At 42.3% G+C, this 20055-nt stretch overlaps 1 protein-coding gene across 2 annotated transcripts; it reads left to right on the top strand.

Annotated features, from left to right (window-relative positions):
- Positions 1 to 4430: 4430 nt before the first annotated feature.
- Positions 4431 to 17972, top strand: fam83hb (family with sequence similarity 83 member Hb; the record flags this gene model as incomplete). 2 transcript variants are annotated; one of them, XM_079176040.1, is made up of 8 exons in its annotated part: positions 4431 to 4666; positions 9640 to 9818; positions 9930 to 10262; positions 11366 to 11530; positions 11680 to 11804; positions 11914 to 12459; positions 12608 to 14912; positions 15616 to 17972. In XM_079176040.1, exons 2-8 carry the CDS (start codon positions 9696 to 9698, stop codon positions 15634 to 15636), a joined length of 3618 nt encoding a protein of 1205 aa, XP_079032166.1. In that variant the 5' UTR covers positions 4431 to 4666; positions 9640 to 9695. The 2 variants fall into 2 exon arrangements, with proteins under 2 accessions (XP_079032166.1, XP_079032165.1); XM_079176039.1 differs by lacking the exon at positions 15616 to 17972 and having other exon boundaries at positions 12608 to 14966.
- Positions 17973 to 20055: the final 2083 nt, after the last annotated feature.

Genomic DNA, 20055 nt, shown 5'->3' with positions numbered 1-20055 from the left:
TTAATATACGTATTTAACTAATAGGAGACTCACTTCACACCTAAACATTACATTTAAGTTGTATTCTGCTCTTCGTGGTAACCAGCATTTGTTTGATACAGGTGCCCCCGTCCAGCTGAGTCTTAACTGCTTTGCCAGCTTGTTCTGTTTGGTGAGTGATATCCATCGTTGTGTTGCTGCATGTTTACGCCTCTATCAGTCCTGTCCGCCTGTTGATCTTTCTGAAATGTAAAGCCCAAGTTATTGGTGCAAACACTTATCTAAGTCACCTTTGAAAGACGGTAAAACAGTTTTTGATCTCTTGCTGTTCCCACCTAGACCTATTTTAGGACATCGTTAATTGCTTTAATATTTGGTTTCAACCCTCAACTACATTCTTGATATATAAACTTTATGTAAAAGTCAAGACTACTCCTTTATGTCCCCGAGCACAGCCGTCCTGTGAGGTTTAATGCAGAGTGTAATGTGTCGGAGCTTAATGTTTGTTCTTGTGCTCATGAAATATTTGTTGCTGTTTCAAGTTTATTATCATTATTTAGTGGTAAAGGCAGTAACAATAACCTTGGAGCAGCCATTGTAGTAACAGCATGATGGTGTCAAGCTGGTTTGATAAAGCATGTTTACTCCGTCTTTGTATCCTGTCTGTTAAGTTACGCGTGGTGTTTCCCGAATAGTCATTATCATCGTTTCAGTACAGTGGAAATAATAGCATCAGATTGACAACACCTGTCACAGGTATGTGGTGACACTGTCAGACCACACACACACACACACACACACACACACACACACACACACACACACACACACACACACACACACACACACACACACACACACACACACACACACTTACTATAATGAAAACCTTGCGCACACTATGGGACTTTCCTTCTACCTGAGTTGTTCATGGTTCATATGATGCCCCACCCAGTACTAGAACTGGACTGTAATGCTTGTCAGAGTCTCTTGACAAGGTCTCAAGTTCTGGTCAAAGCAGGAACACACACACGCACACCCACACACACACACATTTGATAACACACACATGCAGGTTTGACAGGTTCAAAATGCAAATTTCATTTAGATACTTATCAGTGACTATTTGGGTGTTCTTGCGTAACAACATAAGGGGAATTAGATAATCAGGTTTCTTTGTCACACACACACACATACACAGAGACACACACACACACACACACACACACACACACATACACAAACACACACACATCAGGATCCTGTTTTACTCTCTTGAGAAGTATTCATTTGCAGGATCTTCACATGGTGCAGACTGAAGAAACTACATGTGAAATATCATTATATGGAGGGTGGTAATGAGAATGTAGTGTCGTCTCATTGGCATGACAGTCCAACTATACACAACACTGCCACCCCCATCACACACATACATACATAGCAACCCATATACTGTATAGTGCTGAAGTGAATGTGTATGCCCCTTTCCTCTCGGCACAGTGGTGTAAAGATGACCTCAGAGCCCCAGGCTCCAGAGAGTCACCTTATACTCAGGTGTGACATTACAGCGTGAGAAAAGCATGCTGGGAAAACTCAGGGCCTCAGAGATGCAGGCTCCAGAGAGACAAGACAAGAGCGGACTCACAGACTGACCTCTTTGTATTCACTTTCTAGTGCTGAAGTAAAGTCCTGTTGATCCAAGTAAATGGTGATTAAGTCTGCTCTGGGACAACAGCTTTAGACTGTAGACATGCACCAAATTCAAATAAGGAACACAATGTCACGATTAGGCTTTGCCTCTGTGTTCTGTGCGTCTTTGTGTTTCTCCACTCTACCTGTCAGTCACTCCCTCAGCCTAATTCCCTTCACCTGCCTCTGATCATTAATCAAGCACTTCCCCCTCATCAGCACAACTCTTCTCACCTGTTCTTCCCTCTTCATAAACTCCTTGCAATGTCTACCCGCCTGTTCGGCTTGTCCTGTTCCTGGTTTCAGTCCTGCTGGATTTCCCCCCCCCCCCCCCCTCGTCTCTTGTCTCGTCCGTGGATTCCCTTGTTGTATTTCTGTAAGTCTCCTGTGCCGATCTCATCATTGATTCAAATTCCTGCTTCACTCTACTCTGCCTGGTCTGCGTTTGAGTCCTCCACCATGCCCCGTGACACACAAATCTACAAACGGCTTTAAAAAAACTAATCTGACACAATTGCATAAAGCCAGGCCTGAGAAAGAACTGAGATAATAGAAAGACAAAACCTGCAAACTGTTGGTGTTGAGTGACTCCTGATCCACTGAGCTACTCCGCTTTCCACAGAACTATTGTGCTTTTGTCTCCCATCTCTCATCTCACTTTAACAACAAAGTTATCCTCTGAAAAAGGAAAATGAAACCACGTCTAACATCTATTATAATACACTACGTTTCCAGTTTTTTAGGAGGAGACACTGAAGCTGTTTTGGCTTGTGGTGGTCCAAACCATTAATTATGTACTCACTGTGATTGTGCTCTACATATATAACAACACTGAACAACAGCCAACACAATAAATCTTGTTTGAATTCAAATCGTCCCAGATAATGCAGACTCCTCTGCCAGGCAGGTTGAGATGCAGGCCAGGATTCAGCTGCGGCCTGGATTCTGCCTGGACCTGTATACACCTGTTCAATGGCTGCCAGGTGACTCAGAGAGGGAGGAGGATGGGGTGAGAGAGGCCAAGGGAGGGGGAGAGGGGGAGAGAGAGAGCGAGAGAGAGAGAGAGAGCGAGAGAGAGAGAGGGAGACAGACCGTGGGTGTGGTTAGATGCCTTGAGCGCATTCCATGGAGCGGCCGCACCCTGTGTTTCAGCGTCTGTATACCTGCTCAGGATTGTTATCAGAGCTTGTGCATGTGAGCAGACTCTCTCCTGGCACTCATACTTCTTTCATCGGATATAATTTCACAACCACACAGTATTCTTTTTCCTTGCACACAGCCATAGTCTACTTGTAATGCTCACTCAGCCGTATGCACTCAACTCTCATTTCATATCTTTGTCAAGCTGAGAATTGTACATTTGCATAACTAGTAAAAGAGCAAACAGGTAAAGTAAGAACCCAGGAATATGGATCCTGCAGTTTGCGTGAATAACAGCTTGCGAGGACGTTGGTGCTTATAAACGGGAGCCACACCTTTCAGCAGGACTGAACACACAGCAATATTCATACCTGTGTGTGTGTGTGTGTGTGTGTTGCTATCAGAAAACCATAAAACAAGGTGTGTTCTGTCTCATAGACACGTTTCAGGACAAAGGACGGCCGCTATAAAGTGCACACACACACACACGTACACACACAGCGGTGTATACTTTAACCGGTACTATGCCTTGTTTTAATGTCATGGTTGCAGGTGTATTTGACTGCAAGTGAGTTATTGCACAATCAATGAATGTTGGAATTAAGGAACATTCAGGAACATGTTAAATAGTCATTGACCTTTTGGCCAAAGGTGTTAAAACAATCTGCTAAACCCAGTTTCTCCTACAAATGATACACATTCAAATAGTGTCACTGAATCTGAGTAGCGCCTGCACTGTGGCTTCATGGCCTTTAGAAAAACAGGCTTCCCAAACTCAGCCCAGCGTAAAGGAGACACTGAGTAGTGCTGTCTGCAGTAGAGGATCCATAGAAAGGAGAAGTGCAGAAGTCTGCTGATTCGGTGTTTTACCACGGAGAGAATCAGCATGCGGCTCATCCACACAGTGTTTCAGTGGGGAACATGGTCTCCAAGGAGACCAAAGGGAGCCTAACTTTTGCTAAAAAGCAGCATATATCTAACGTTAGCTCACATTAGCCACCAAAGGCTACCGGTCATACCAGACCCAGTGAGGCTTTAGCAGCAAAACTGCTGAGAGTGTTGAATTAAGAAATGGAAGGAATACTGTTATTTCTCCTGTCTTAAATTATAGTGCAGCGTTGAACGGCTGCCAGACACTCACAATCCTCCAGGGACTCAAGAGAACTTTATTGTCAACCAATCCACAAACAAATACTATTTACGCAGCACAAACAATCCATCCAACATAACGTGCCAAAAGACAAGGTAAGGTGCCAAAAATAAAACAAAACAAGTGCAGAACTGTGCAAAGAAGACAGAAACAATTGTACAAAGTAAGTGCAAAGGGCAATTTATTTGAACAAAACTGACACAATTTAAACAAAGTCCTACAGAAAAAAAAAACATCAATGTTAAAGGAGTTTTGGGAAAAAGTTTGGATAAACTTCTGTTTCATGAAGGCTGGATAAATCCCAAATTAGCAGCTATTACATAAAGGCCAACACTTTTGAAATACACCAGTGGGAGTGAACCTCCAATGGGTCTGTCTGCTTCCAGTGATCAACGGGTTTTGGGAGGAGTCACGCCGGTGGGAAAGCCCTGCCCAGCAGGAGTCGCGACTCCTTCCTGATTCCGCGCGCTGGTCGGTGCCCTATGTGGCGGTAGCTTCGGAGGTTCACACCCCGCCGAGTGAAGCAAGTAGCCCGGGCCTGGAGACCCTGTGGCCTGTCCTCGCTAGTTTTGTCAGTGGAGGGTGCACACCGGGGGTTTGGGTGGAGTTGTAGCCCGATCCGAGGAATACCGACGAGAGGGAGACGCACATCGGCGGTTTCACGTCGGTACAAAGTGAGGAGACAAAGTACTGCAGCAAAGTTTGGAGGTACTGACAGGAGTGGATATAAAGGCGAAGTTTGCAAGTGCAAAATGGGACAAAAGAACTATTTGTACAAAGGGTCTATTATATTCTACTGTGTCCTGTTTTAATATATTTTAAAATGTATCCTATTATTATTCCACTCAATCCTGTTTTATTCTATTCTAGCTGTTTCTTGCTTTATGTAAATCCAACTTTATTATCCTCTACCTGCATCTTAATTATAATCTATTCTCCTGCTGGTGTAATATCTCCTGTATCCTAGTCTGGTTTATGCTTTTTTTATTCATTACTCCATTAACGTGTGTGGAATAAAAAAAAGTGAAATGCTGGTGACTTTCCTCACCAGCAGCCTGACGTTTATAGAGGATTAATCATCGTGCTATAGCTGCTGCTGTGTATTGCAAAACCTGAACAGTGGTGTTATTATAGTCTTAAGCACACAGAAGGCTCCGCATTGGCTGTCACTGACGAACTGCTGCTCTTATTCCTGCCCTTTGAAGACATCCAGGAAAGAGAATAACTGCCACTTTTTTTTTTGTCAGATTGTGTCGAGCATTGTCTGCACTGTATTGTTTGGGGTAGAGAAGATAAATAATGCTCGAAAAGGCAGAGACACTTTTACGAGCGTGTCTGATGCATTGGCTGCACAACGCTATGTATGGATTACAGGTTGTCATGAAGCTATCATGACATCCCTCTAATTTGGAGATATTGATGAGATAATACAGGGTCCTTGTCCTGCAGCCTTGTGTTGAGCAAGCAAGACATCCGCTACGTGTCGTCTTCTCTCGGCTTTAATCTATTGGCTCTTATATTATCTTTATTCAAATTGTTGGTAGCTTTGTACCAAACAAGCAATATAATGATTCAAACTTCACCTTTACAAGCTTCTGCTCGATTCACTCAGTGACTCACTGGATAGAAATAATCCAACATGTGTTTATAATTTGGAGGGAAAGGTTTTTCTAGTGCCAGCTCTTTTTTTTTTTTTTAGTGGCAAGTCCCTCCCTGCATGTGTGCTTCTTATTATAGATTTCATCTTGTCACACTAGCAGTATGGCCAAGGCTGCATCCCATTCATAGCTGTGTTTGCATTGTATATGTTACAAGGGGTCATTGTCTGTGGTTGTAAAACATGTATGAGCAATAGTGTGCTTTGCTAGGGAGAGCAAATGCGAAGTAGAAGTATTTCTCTCAGCTCTTGTTGTCGTGTTTTCCGTTCAAGAGGCCCGCAGACATTAAGGCAGGTGGAACAGATGACGAGGACGGCAGCGGACCTGTTTTTCTAGCAGTGCTGCTAGAAAAAGGGGAGGACATGTGTCGCCATTTCTTCCTTACATGTGACTTTCCACAGTCCGTTCCACAGGTGCGATGATATACAGAGAGACAAAGTCGTGCTCTGTGTTTGCATTCATCTGTGTTTGTGTGTGCGTTAACCTGACGAAAGTGGCACTGAAAGGTCCTGACTGGAGCATCGGGAGATTAGTGGCTCGTCCCACCAAACCTGTTTTGTGGTATACGTTTCTTACACCATTCACACAGAATTATCGCACAAAATGAATCAACCAAGGCGGTATGCCGGATCAATCCTGGTGTTTGTTTAGTGAGGAGTGGTCAGCTGCATGTGTGTGTGTGTGTGTGTGTGCATGTAAGACAAGAGAGAAAATAGAACATAGTTTTGGGAGTTTGTGATTGATAGATTGTGTCTCCTCAGGCTTGTTTCTCTAATTCACATGTTGAGACAGATACAAAATGTCCCGGCACATCTGAATATTGGGTTTATCAGCCTTGAAGAGCTGCGGCCCTGCGGTGGTTTAGTGTTTCAAACCGTCTTTGTCAGTGGTGCATTTAGGGCAGCCTCGTCCTTGTGTGGGGAGCAGAAAGCTTTAACTAAAGAACAGAGAGAGAGAGAGAGAAAAGAAAGAGAACAATCCCGATCATCGTGTCACTGTCTACGGTTTGATGCTTACTGCAGTTGCTATAACAACAAACAAAGCAGCCGAAATTAGTTTGAATATCCGACCAGGCGAGGTGGAGAAAGTCTTCCATGCTTCTTACATTGTGTTGTTCTTCCGTTGCTTCATTCTGCAGTGACCCAGAGGTCACAGGGTCTCCTTACTGTGCTCTGCAGTCACCTACTGAGCTCATATTCACCTAAGGGTTGATTTTCACAGATTAGCTGTTTTCCTCTCAGTTGAGAGTGTTGTAATCATCCACAATTTTAATAATTAATCCATTTTTCAAGTAGAAATGCTGAAAATCACATGCTTTCAACTCCTCAATTGTGTTTTCTGTGTTGATATCTTTCGGTTTTAGTGGCACGCTTCATTATCTTTTGCCATTTTGTTGGCTGTTGTTGTGTTGCCACACATGGCAGGCAGCTTTTCTGAGGTTTAAACATTTTGACATGCACAGCCAGGTGCACGCCTATAAGTTTTTAGCTGTTATCACACGTCCTCAGGTATGTTCTCTACTGCTGCCTTAGCATAATTATAGACATCAAGCCCCAGGCTGCTACACTTCTTTGAAATAACGAACAAAACTAAACACGTGAACGTAGCTGTGATTCGTCCATATTAGAAACTTGGCAGGAGTCAAATTATTCCATGAAAGCAGTATGTGCGTCTAGCATACCCCGCTGCCCGCTATGGAACTTTTAAATGGGAACAGCACACCGCAAAGGCCTGATTTCTATGGCACAAACCGAGTACGGAAACAGGATGTCAGCCATTTTGCCAGCAGATGAATCACCAGAGAGCAGCATGTTCCGAGTTATCCCCCAGGCTAGAAAAGGCCGGGCTCCCCGGTGACTCACCAGGCTTCATGGTGAACCGGCTTCTTCTGCCACTGATTGCGGGTTAGGACTCGGGCCTTTTGCTATCCCCGCTGATCTCTCAAGTGTGTGAGGAAGTTAACAGAAAAACACGCAACACTCTTCTAAAGCAGGTACAACCTTACAAAAGATCTACTCACCCTCCCACTCAGACCCCAGGTCTCACACACCCTTATTGATCCAGCTATCAATAAACCACAGTTCCGTGGTGATATATCCACTCAGTCAAAAACACTTCCTGTATTGACCATGGGCCGCAATGTGCAGGAGGGACACATGCATAGTCCTGAGATTTACTGTCTAAGTGTTTTTAACCAGCTTACTTTGAATACTTGAACAATACTGGTGGGTCCACCGTCAGATGACAGATCCAGTATGCAGCCGTCAGGACCACATTACATATCAGTGAGATGTCCTGCGTGGCTCAGCTGATGGTGCCTGATGACGGTGTGGAGGGTTGGAATCCAGCCTGAGACCTCAGTCAGTGATCATTTACTTTATCTTTTGAAAGTAGATAAAGTAAACCAGAAAATGATTAACAGATGCCAAATAATGATGGCCAAACGTAGTCTAAACGAAGTGAATCAAACACGCTATTGTTATCGGCAACCTTTTTGACAATCAACTAATAATTCTTCGTGCAACACGTTGCCTTGTTTCAGATTCTTAGTTGTGAGGCTCTGATGACTTTGTTTTTCTTATTTGATACTAAACTGAACATCTTTAGGTTTGAAAGTGTTGGTGGGACAAAACAAGCAATTTTATGGACAAATGATCAATTTGTTGATCGTAAAAAAATAATCTGCAGATGAATTGATAATGAAAACAACCGCTAGCTGCAGTCCTGATTGATATTATTATGTCCCTCCTTGTGTATTTTGTCGTAAAGTTTATTTTTGGCAGGTTTAGTTGTCTTTGCCTTCCATCTATCTTGCTTTTCGATGGTGGTTTATTGTCTCTTTTGGGCTTTGAGTGAGAGAATTGTAATGAATCGATTCATCCGCGTACAAATGATGTGAAGGATATTAAACTTGGCTCTTTGCCGGGTCTGTGGATCTGCAAAGTCATTCCTAACCTTCTCTATCCTCTCTTTCTCAATCGCACATTCCCAAATTGTTATTGACAATGTTCCTTTCACCACCTCAAATTAAGTCAGTTCGTCATTGTTCTGCTCTTATGTGTAAATGTGTGTTGCGACTGAACCAGATTTTTCAGGATGAGGTCCGAGTAGCAACTTGAAACATGACGCACCAGCAGGAGGATTTACTGAGCCGAGATACGAGAGAACCTGTCTATACACCTCTAAATGCCTTTCTTACTCCTCCCTTTCTCTTGACTGTCTTCTTTCTCTTACTCTTACTGTGTTTTCCATATCCTGTTTCTTTACGTGGAGTTTTAGTTTATCATCTGTGCTACCGGGAGCAGGATACTTCTTTGCTGAATACGACTGACGTTACATTAAACGGGCAATTAAGCAGAGTTGGTGATGATGCATTGGGGTCAGATATTTAGTCTGAGGAAGTTACAAACAATGTCTTGGTGTTGCTCTTTATTAATATTATTATTGTGCAAGGTCATCCAGTTAAATATTACATGACATGAGTTGTCGAGTTATTTCTAGTTTAGTGCCACACCTATTTTGTAATTGTATAATAATTATAATTTATAAATAAATCTGCATTAATTTGCCTTGTATACTTAGAAAAGTTTGTAGAGCTCTGTCACAACTGCTAACGTCTGCCGGGAATACTACTATGTTGTTTTGTGTGCCGGTAAAGGTGTGTTAATGTGAAAAGTGTACTTGTTAAACTTACTGCACCAGCTCTTGACTCGGCAACAATAGACTCTTTGTGTAACAGGTTATAGTTTATCTGTCTTCTTGTGTATCGTGACACAAAGCCTCTCACCACCCTGAGGAATATTTGGTGGAATTATGAGTATTGTATATCACTGATGCAGGGGTGCTGTGTTGTCGTCTAGTCTACAGAAGCAATGTGACTGAATCCCTGAAGATAGTTTAGTGTACCCGTTTGCTCTGAGATTCTTAAAAACCTGTAATGTTTTAGCATTGTGTCATCTTTTTTTATTTACCAACATCATTTGTCCATCACTGACCTTTTCTTGTTCTGCCTTTTCTGCACAGGTACAAACTCCTCCTCCCCCGAGCCCTGACCTTTGACCCCACCCCTCTCTCCAACCATGGCACACCGATCTCAGAGTTCGTCTGTCGGTGATAACCCCCTCGACCCAAACTACCTAACCCCTCATTACCTTGAGGAGTACCGCCTCGCTATTGATGTTCTGATAGAAAATGACATTCAGGTAAAACTGCAGTTTTGCACTTGTACTTGTTTTTACATGCGTATCAAATAAATAATTATTTTAAAAGACGTATTGGTTTGATGAATCTGGGTGTGTCTCCTGTCACACCAGGGATACTACGAGTTCCTCCAGACTGAAGAGGTGGTCGGCTTCCTGTCACAGGCAGAAATTGAATTTATCAAGTCCACAATCCAGACGCCCAACCAGCCCTCTAATGTCCCAGAGCTGACATACCACGAGGGAGGTCAAGAGGACGATGGCTCTTCCGACACCTACTGGCCAATGCATTCTGACCTGGATGCCCCGGGGCTGGACATGGGCTGGCCGCACCCGCAGCAAAGCTTCATGGGGCCCACGGAGGTCACCACTCTAGTCAACCCCTCCGACCCAGACATGCCGAGCATCAAGGAGCAGGCCAGGAGGCTCATCAAGAATGCACGCCAAGTAAGTAAAAGGGAGGGTAGACGGGAGTTAAACTTGCATATCCTGTTTGCGTTCGGCTGGTATTACTAGGAAAAGCAGCATCTGAAGCTGAGATCAAAGCATTGCACTTAAACATACACGTATTCAGTGTACAACTGCTAAGAATGCTTTTGTTTCGAAGCACATACCATTCTTTTTCATGGCATCTAACAGTGGATGGGTGGAAAACACCTATGATGTAATACATTAACACACCATGAGTATCCTCTTTCTCTGTCTTATCAGTATGTACGGTACAAATCAAACTTTATCTTTAAAAAAAACAAAAAACAGTTGGGCTGGCAGGGATCAATGTATGTGTGGGTAATGCTGTCTCATTCTCAGTTTAATCTTACTTTTTATCTGCTGCTGCCAACTTCGACACCACTCCCTTTCAGATGAATTTTGACCTCGCTGGCCTTTGGCTCGATTTGAAATACAATTTACACGAAGTGAACATGAGTCAAACCACGTCAGTTAGGCTGTGTTGTTATTTATTTGTCTTTTTGTGAAGTGAAAACATCTCTTTAACGTGTGACTCTCCTGTGTTCAGGCATAAAAGTGTTTCAACAGGACCGTAGAACACAGAGAGTCATTAATCTCTCTATACCCTGTTTATTGTGTACATTTGTGTACAACGTGTATTGTAAGTTAAATTCCCATGTAGTGTCAGTTATTTGTTTGAGAGCCGGTTGTTATTGTACATGTATTCATCATGTGGCCTTTGGTTTATTTATTTGACCCAATGCGGTTGAGTGAGGAATGAGGAAGAGATGTCTTCATTGAGGTTTACACAATATTTGAATTCATTATTACATTTTTTATAGAATCTATGGAACGGTGTAAATAACGTTAGTACATAAATTAGTCTTAACGTCCTACTTCATTATCACATTGTCAGCAGAAACATTTACGCAATCCCGTCAAAAGTACCATAAACATGTACATATTGTATACATTCCTTTTTTGAAAATATGAAATCGTTCATATTGCAATTTTAAATGACTTATTTAGTTAAAATTGTTATAAAACGGAACTAATAAAGACACTATTATAGTGAGCTAACTCTTGCTCTTCTGCTTCAGGTTATTGGTGTGGTGATGGACACGTTCACAGATGTTGACATCTTTAAGGATCTCCTGGGCGCAGCAGGACGCCACATTCCGGTTTACATTCTACTGGACGAGCAGGAAGCCCATCACTTTGTTTCTATGGTCGTCAACTGCAAAGTCAACCTGGACATGCATCCTGTGAGTTCGCCTTCATTGCATTTCCTCAAAAGACTGGGCTAACAGTTGGCTATCCTTTGGCTTTTATTGTGGTTTTTACTTATTTCTAACACGTCATTTCCACTAAGGCTTGCATTTGTCCATAACTTGACTGAAATTTGGTTTTACAGATGGTGCGCGTGAGGACTGTGGCAGGAGTAACCTATTATTCCCGTACGGGGAAATCCTTTAAGGGGCAGGTGAAGGATCGTTTCCTGATTGCTGACTGCAAAGCGGTACTCAGTGGCAACTACAGGTGAGCCATTAAATGCTGTTTTTATTGAATTCTCAAGACTCCCTTGCCGTTCACTCTGCAAATGTAAGTACTTTAATTACCTCCACTGTTCTTTCTTTTTTTCTTACAGTTTCATGTGGTCCTTTGAGAAGATCCACCGCTGCATCGCCCACCTCTTCCTCGGGGAGCTAGTTTCCACCTTTGATGAAGAGTTTCGCATTCTCTTTGCTCAGTCAGAGCCTCTAGTCATTGACCCATCCAATGGAGCGCTTGCTCTTTCTGACACCGGCAGCAACAGCAGTTACTTGGGCAGCCAGTTCGGTCTGAATAGGACCCAGTCTTTGCGTTACCGCAGGCAGCCTGAGCTTCCCGGTGCCTTCCCCTACGGAGACTCTGATCGTAACCTCACACTTCCTTTCCGAAGGAGCGATCCGTTTCGTCACACCGCTGACCCTGGGGCAGGAATTACAATTGGAAAATATTCCCAGCAACAGTTTCGTCAGCAGCAGTCGTACCTGGAGCAGGGGAGGTCCATAGTTTCCAGGCAAATGGAGCAGAGTAACACTTCCTTCAAGAGGCACAGCTATGCAGAGGGAACCCAGGAAAACTACTCATCTTCGAGGCAATACATGAGGCACAGAGTCATGAATAATCTGGATGAGACCGATTTTCAAAGGTAGCTAACCCTTTAATATCTACAACCGTTTGGAATCTGAATTATTCAGAATCATCACATGTATCACAATCCTAATTGAGTACATGTCTTTACACATAACAATACATGTATAATAAAACAATTAAGAACCATAACTCTTTCTTGGCAGGGAGCAGACCCAAGGTAGCCATCACTACAATGAAGGGCCTGGGCCGGGATCTGGCCACGGACACTACGACAGACTTCAAGTTCGTCCTTCACAACTCTCCATTGACCAGTATTCAGATTCAAGCTATCGCTCAGATCCCGAGCCTCCACCAGGAAACTATGGCCGAGGCTACTTTTCATCTGAGGACTTGAGAGGACCAGAGGAACACCAGGCACATCCATTAGCCGGGAGGTATGGAGGGGATACCACCAATAAAAGGCCAACCATAGGTCAGGCGTATGCCTGCCAGAAGTCTCCCACGCAGATCCACCCACCAGAGAAGAAACAGTTTGTCAAACCATCTGATCAAGAGAATGATGAAGATGAAGGTGCTAAGAAAGGCATGAGGAGTTGGAGAATCCAATCCTATCTCAGCACCTATGAGGACAGTGGAGAAGAAGGCCTGATTCAACCTTTGGGGCCTGATGCGTTTGAAGATCTTCCGCCATCTCAGCAGCCAACAAACGAGCAACCGAATGTTCACGCCAATCCCAGACCAGCTGCCATAAGACCACGGTATGGAAAGCCCGTCTTACCTGAGGGCAACAGTAAAGACTCAACAACCAAGGATCTGCTTCCAACAGAGAGGGGGGCAGCAAGGGAAGTGGGTGTAGATGTGGAGGTGAAAGAGACTCCAGATCTCTTCCTGTCCAAACATGAATCATTCCGTTCACGTGTTAACCCACTTCTTCAACGTAGCTCTCGCCTGCGTTCCTCGCTTATATTCTCATCTTCCAAAGCAGAGGTACACAGTGGTAGCCTTGGCCTGAAACCAGCAACAGAGAAAGACGAGGAGTTAGACGCAGTGCGCACCTCCTCGATTGTGGCCCAGATACTAGAGAAGAGAAGGTCATTGACTCGTGAGCCTTTTGAGTGGAGAAAGAAGGCCGACGAAAAAGAGAAGGAGAAAGAAAAGGAGAAAGAAAGGGAAAAGGAGAAAGAAAGGGAGAAGGAGAAAGAAAGGGAGGAGAAAGAAAAAGAAAGGGAGAAGCTGAACGAAAAGGAGAGAGAGCGACAGCGACAGCAAGAAGAAAAGGAAATTCGATTGAAAGACGAGATTAAAGCCAAAGAGGAACAGCAGAAAATCAACGAAGAGGTAAAGAAGACACCAAGTGTTCAGAAATCTGAAGTCACATCATTTTCTATGAACATGAATGACCCAGCCAATAGACTGCAGTATTTCAAAGAGCTGGCTGAGAAGAGAAAAGCCTCAAAGATGGAGACCGAGTCATCGCTAAAAGCCCCAGAGCCTGCTGAAAAAAAGCCAGACCTTTCTATTAAACCTCCCATAAAACCTGCAATGACTCCAAAGATGCCAACTGTCTCTGTTAGTTCAGCAGAACCTGAACCAAAGAAGACAGACATCTCTGCAAAGCTGGCAGAGCTCACTCGCAGATCTTCCTTTACTTCCTTGAAACCATCCATAATCTCCGCCAGGCCTTTTACGAGCCACCAGCGACCTTCGGAGACAACTCAACCTCATAAAGAGGAAAGTGCGTCTGAGGGTCAAAAGAAGGATATATTCAAGTCTCTAAAGCCCCTCGCTTCACCGAAGCTCTTCAGGAGGGATCCGTTGAAGCTCAAAGGACTGAATCCTCGCCGCATCTCCTCTGGCGAAGACATCCTGACCACAGACGCTACAGATGCAGAAAAGAGTGAACTGAAAAAGAGTCGCTCTCATAGTTCTACAACTATGCCGCGTGATGAATCCAGGGAAGGACTGCACAAATATTTGGGATCTAATACATCCATCAACACACTTGGGGAGAGCAAGGGTGAGGGTAAGACACTTGAATTCTTAAAGAAGCAGACTCAGAGGCTAAAGGGATTCCTGGGGCCCAAGGACAAAGAAAAGAAATCTTCCGGAGATGATAGGACCATGAGCACGGTCAGAGAGATCACGGCTAAAGATAAAGGACCTACCGCGACGGACCAAACCACAGCCAATCACAAGACACCGACCAGCACGTCGGGCCCGTCTCGATACCAGGCCACGGGCAGCTCGGTTATCTTCAGCAGTAACCTACGAGATGACACCAAAGTCATTCTAGAGCAGATCTCCGCCAACAGCCAGAAGAACCGAGTGGAGCGAGAAGAAGCCGGAGGAGACCGAGGCGGTGCCAGCGGGGAGAAGGAGCTGGAGAGACAAAACTCCATCAAAAAGAGTCGGTTTCTGCATCCACTGACCAACATCCAGGAGCGGGAGGGATTACTGAAGAGGATAGAGAGTCTGAGGAAGGAGAAGAAGGTCTACAGCCGCTTTGAGGTAATATATCACTGCGAGGGTGATGTTTGCAGCGTGGAGGGGAGAGAGATATAAACAGAAGCAAAAGTAGCGTTAGGTGTAAAGCAGTTAGGACATGTATGAGTGGAGTCAGGGGTTTAGATTAAACCTCATGACACAGCTGTTTAAAATATAGATCCTGTATTTGAGTTAATGAGATGCAGCAGGATACAGTACACTTGTGTGAATGTGATACGTTTACAATTTATAAAGTAAAACATGAAAAAACGATTTCTTTGCAACTCACGTTAAGGCTTTACGCAATTTTTGATTTTTAATTCAGGTTTGAAAATGGAAATAAGTTACTGAAATGTAGATAAACGTTATATATATATATATATATATGTTTTAGTGATATTTTTATAGATGGTCTACATCATTTTATTCCCAAACAACTACAGATTAATGTTGAAATAGTGTTTGCTTCTCACCTGTGAAAATAAATGTTGGTGGACGAGCTAAGGTTCATTGCTGTTTCACTAGAAGTCTAGTACAACTATATGATTGTTATTGATTATTATTATATTTTAAATACCACTGAATTTGGTTGTATATTTACTGGTATACTGGTTAAATATAAGTGACTTAGGGCTGTCCCTCATACTATGGACAGTAGAGAGGAAAATGACTAAAATGAGTTCCTACACTGTTTCATTCAATGTCATCCCTGTTGTTCTGTTGACAGATGGGGAATAACTTGGGATAACGAAAGGAGGAGGAGCCACCTTTTTATATGGAAACTATTTATGCAAGATGATCAAAAAGGCCCATTGCCCACATGTGCCAACAAACGCCACTATCCAAGTTCTTCTGCGGCTCGACACTGCAGCCTTTCCTGGATTTTCACAAGAAGTAATAAAAACTTGAAAGACAATATATGAAAATGCTGAAAACAAACTAAAGTCATTGGGTCTGGAATGTGCCTGAGTGCCAAAACCTGGTACTACCTTGACCTTATATGGTGACTGAGAGAAAGAGCAGTGACTCGACTGCACGGGCTAATGTTCCACCAAACAGAAAGAGGTAGGGCAATTCAACTTGTACGAACGTGGCTGAGGGAGTTGGAGAGGATAAAAGAAAGATATTACATATTGCACCTGAGGGATAGAAAATAGATCCATGCCAGTTAAAAAACGTGGCGTAACGCAGCATGTGTAACATGCCATTGATGTGTGTTTCTGCAAGTGTTTGTGTCGCTGGTACTTGTTTGAAACCGAATGGGAGAAAGTTGTCCTTGTGGATTCACCGTGTGCCAATGGCCCAACGAGGGCAATTATTAACCCAGAGCAGAAAGCAAAGATGAGAAAATGAAGAGGAGTAACGCCAGATGAAGGTGGAGAATTTAAAGGCAAATATGTGAGATTATAGAGAATGAAAAACACAGTGAAACAAAAGAGTTACATATACCGTTCTGTCGAGGCGTGGAGTCGTGAACCTACTGCTCAGGGTTGAAGGTGTCCAACAAGCATCCGGAAGCCTACAGGCGTCCATGGTTGGAGGAGTGGGGTTAAAAATGTAAGTGTGCTAGCACTTGTCTTATGTAATGTAAATAAAAATATAAAAGCACTTGCAGTTGTCCTGAACACTGTAAAAAAAAAAGAAGACAGATTTGACTACAAACCCGGTTTCTTTGTCTTTTCACTTTTAAATGAGTCATCACCGATAAAGGAAAGGAAGAGAACAAGCGAGGCTACATTTGAGCGTACTGGGGCAGGGCCATGCCTTCTTACATAAGTCACTTAACCTGTGAGGCCTACGCCCCACGCAGAGCTGCTGAGTCCTTTGTTGGTCTGTAAATACTAGTAAAGCAAAGCTTTAGATCTACGGTACGGTTCCCAGGCTGCTTGAGAGCTCGACAGGGCATCGGACTGTCGGACTGGAGGATCGATTGTCATACAGACACTTCAGGGGATACAATGTTTTCTATACGGGATAATGATGTACATATTTATCTTAAAAAAAAGGGGGCTTGTTGATAATTTAAATAACAAATTAGCTGATGATCATCCTCACTGTACTGTCAAAGTGTCGTGTGTTTATTTTAATTAATATGCAAGCGTGTGTTCTTGGCTGTAAAAACTAATTGGCATTAAGTACGGTGAAATCAGTTGCACAGGGTCAATGTGTTGATGTTGTTTAAACCTCGGATAGTATTAAATTGTATTTGAAATACTGCAAAAATGTCTTTTATTAAATCTCTTTAAAAAGAAATTTAATCTGGCTGTGTGCACATATATACAGAATATTCTAGTGAACGGTTGTACTATTCATTTATAGGCTCTTTAAGGTTCATAAAGTAAACCCATGGACTTCACAACAATGTTAAAACCTTTATATGTTTAAATATGTGAATAACTTATGATATGAATACACAATATTTAAGTAAGATGAACACAGGAACATATCCACACAGGATACTAGAAGACAACATTTGTGAGATTAAAGGTTTTCAACGGACACGAACAGATCAAAGCACATCTAAATGAGGGACCCTCTGATTCTATAAAATACCTAAGAAACGCTGTTTCACTCCCGAGTCTCTGCAGCTGTTTTCTCCGGCTGCCTCTGTTTCTCCATCTCGCCAAGCTCCTCATTGAGACGGTGCAGCTGAGCCAACTTCATTTGTTCTGTAAGAATTACAGAAGAAGACCAAATCAAAGAGGGGTCGGGAATAGAAAAGAAACACTAAATGTTTTACTGCTTGAGAGGGAACTTACCAGCTGATAGCAGCTGACTTTTTGTATTCTCTGCACTTTCTATTTCATCTGAGAGCCTTTCTGGAGTCTAAGTAACAATTTGAAGGTTATCAGTTTAAGACAAAAATCTAGATTATGTGCAAGTTATTTTATATGAAATAAACTTACAAAGACAGAGTGCAGACTCTTATGCTGCTCTATCAGTTGATGAAGTTGGTTTTCAAACTTCATCCTGCAAAAACAAGGCTGACTTTATCAGAAATATCGAACTTTTAAAAAGTTTTTCCGTGATACATAATTGCACTTTAAATACGTACCGCTGCTTCCGCTGTTTCAGCTTGAATTCCTGAATTTCACATCTGTACTGTTCCAGCAGTTCCTCGCTTTTCTTGTTCTGCTTCAAATGCCTGCAAAATATAAACATATATATATAAAACGTAAACGTTTCCACCAGAGCCTTCATTTCACCTAAACGTACAGAGTGCATAGCAGACCCGGTGCAAGTTTCACAAAGTGTTAATCATCACTTCACAGCTATCAGCTTTGGTCTGTGATTACAGCATATTCTTCATTTTACATTTGTGTAACACCAGATATCGATATCACATGATCCTGTGACATAACACAAAAATGTGTCACAGCCATGACAAGCTAAGTACGCGGTATATAGTACAATTAAAGCACATTTACATGTATGATGACTGATGAGTCACCAGTCACCATACATGTAAATGTGCTTAACAACATAAAAGCATAACATTTAAAAAGAGTTACACTGGTATTAAACTTAAGCCTTGACGCTACAGCGTCTTCTTTTGGACTTTCGATGTGTAGAATGAAACATATGCACATTTCTTCATTTTAATATCTCAAATCCATCTAGCAGGAAGTGATTCTACTCAATATATACCTCAGAGAAAGGTATATATATATATATATGTACACTGGAGTCAAATACCTTGTTTGTGTTACTTGGCCAATAATGCTGATTACAATTTCAACATTCAAGTTTTAAAATGATATCAATATATTAATAGGAAATTATGCAAAAAGACAATATACAGAACAAATAGAAGGACTGAAGAAAATAATCTAATATGCCAATATGGTAAATCTAAAATACAGGTCTGACACCAGACAATTTCTCAAAGGAAACAATATTCAGGATTCTGATCATTGCTGCCATCTAGTGTTACAACTGTTGACTCCAAACAGCTGGAGACATTGAATAATATTGTCTATCTGGCTGGTGTGGAGCTCACCTGACAGCGTCCTGCTCAGACTCCTCACACTGGAACTGCAGCTTCCTGCTCAACTCTGGAGGCAAACATCAAAGCTCGTCAACTTATTATTTTAAGTTATTTGTGGATTTACAGCAGATGAGCTATTTGTTTCCAGAAACCTCTGCACGGCACCAATAATCAACTACACATTTGTTTTTTTGAGTACCTTCTTTTTCTTTATGGATTCCTTCCAGTTTGTAAGCTTCAGTTCGTACTGTCAAAACAACAACAGTGCCTAGTTATAACATACAATAGTGAACATTTGTATCGATACATAACACATGAATGGTTGCCTAGAGGGTAGCAAACACAGTTACTGTCTACTTTTAGTAAGTCTTTGGAAACATCTCAGCAAGAAGGTACAATAAGAGTGATACATGTGGATCAAAAACAATTATCAGGGATCATTTTGTGTCTTACAAGTTGTCAGCTCTTCCTGCAAAAAGTCACTGACTGATATGATCTCCTTCATTTCTTCCTCCAGGTCTCTTTTACCTAAAACACAACACAGTGGGATTGAGTGTGTTGTAGTTATTAAGAAGCTATAGGGTCACTTACTAACATATTACACGTAACAGTATATTCAAATATGATTCAACCATCCAAATACTTCAGAAATACACCTCTCAACTCTCTATGTATCTATATAATTACTATCAAATCTGTTTTAATTGTTCACATAGTAGATCAGAATGGATCTAATAGGGTGTTGCAGTTCCCTATCAGACAGAGATATTAATCATATCTCATGATCCTCCACTCATCATGATCTGATACTCCATGTTTGGAGTAACAGGTAAGGATGTACCTCACTGAAGATGACGTGATACAGACGTAAGAACCTTTATGATCAGTATGTACAGCTGTCTTGCTCATGGTTTAAAGTTCTAATGGTTGTTCAACTTGTACTTGTTGCATGTAGTTTACCGTCTTTAGCTCAATCTGACCCTTATGCGTAATTTATTGCGATTATTGTTCTATATGCTATTATTTCAGTTAAATATAAAATAGGTTGTGTGTTAATTAGCATCCAGCCTTCTCATTGGTTGACATTCAGGAAGCTTTCCATCAATCTCAGACCTCCATGTTGAAAGGTTTTCACATTGTATGGTCAGTTTACCTCTATAAGACACGCTACATGCGGTC

Source organism: Pholis gunnellus (assembly GCF_910591455.1).
Source record: "Pholis gunnellus genome assembly, chromosome: 16".
Classification (NCBI taxonomy): Eukaryota; Metazoa; Chordata; class Actinopteri; order Perciformes; family Pholidae; genus Pholis; species Pholis gunnellus.
This window is presented reverse-complemented; position numbering and strand designations above follow the sequence as displayed.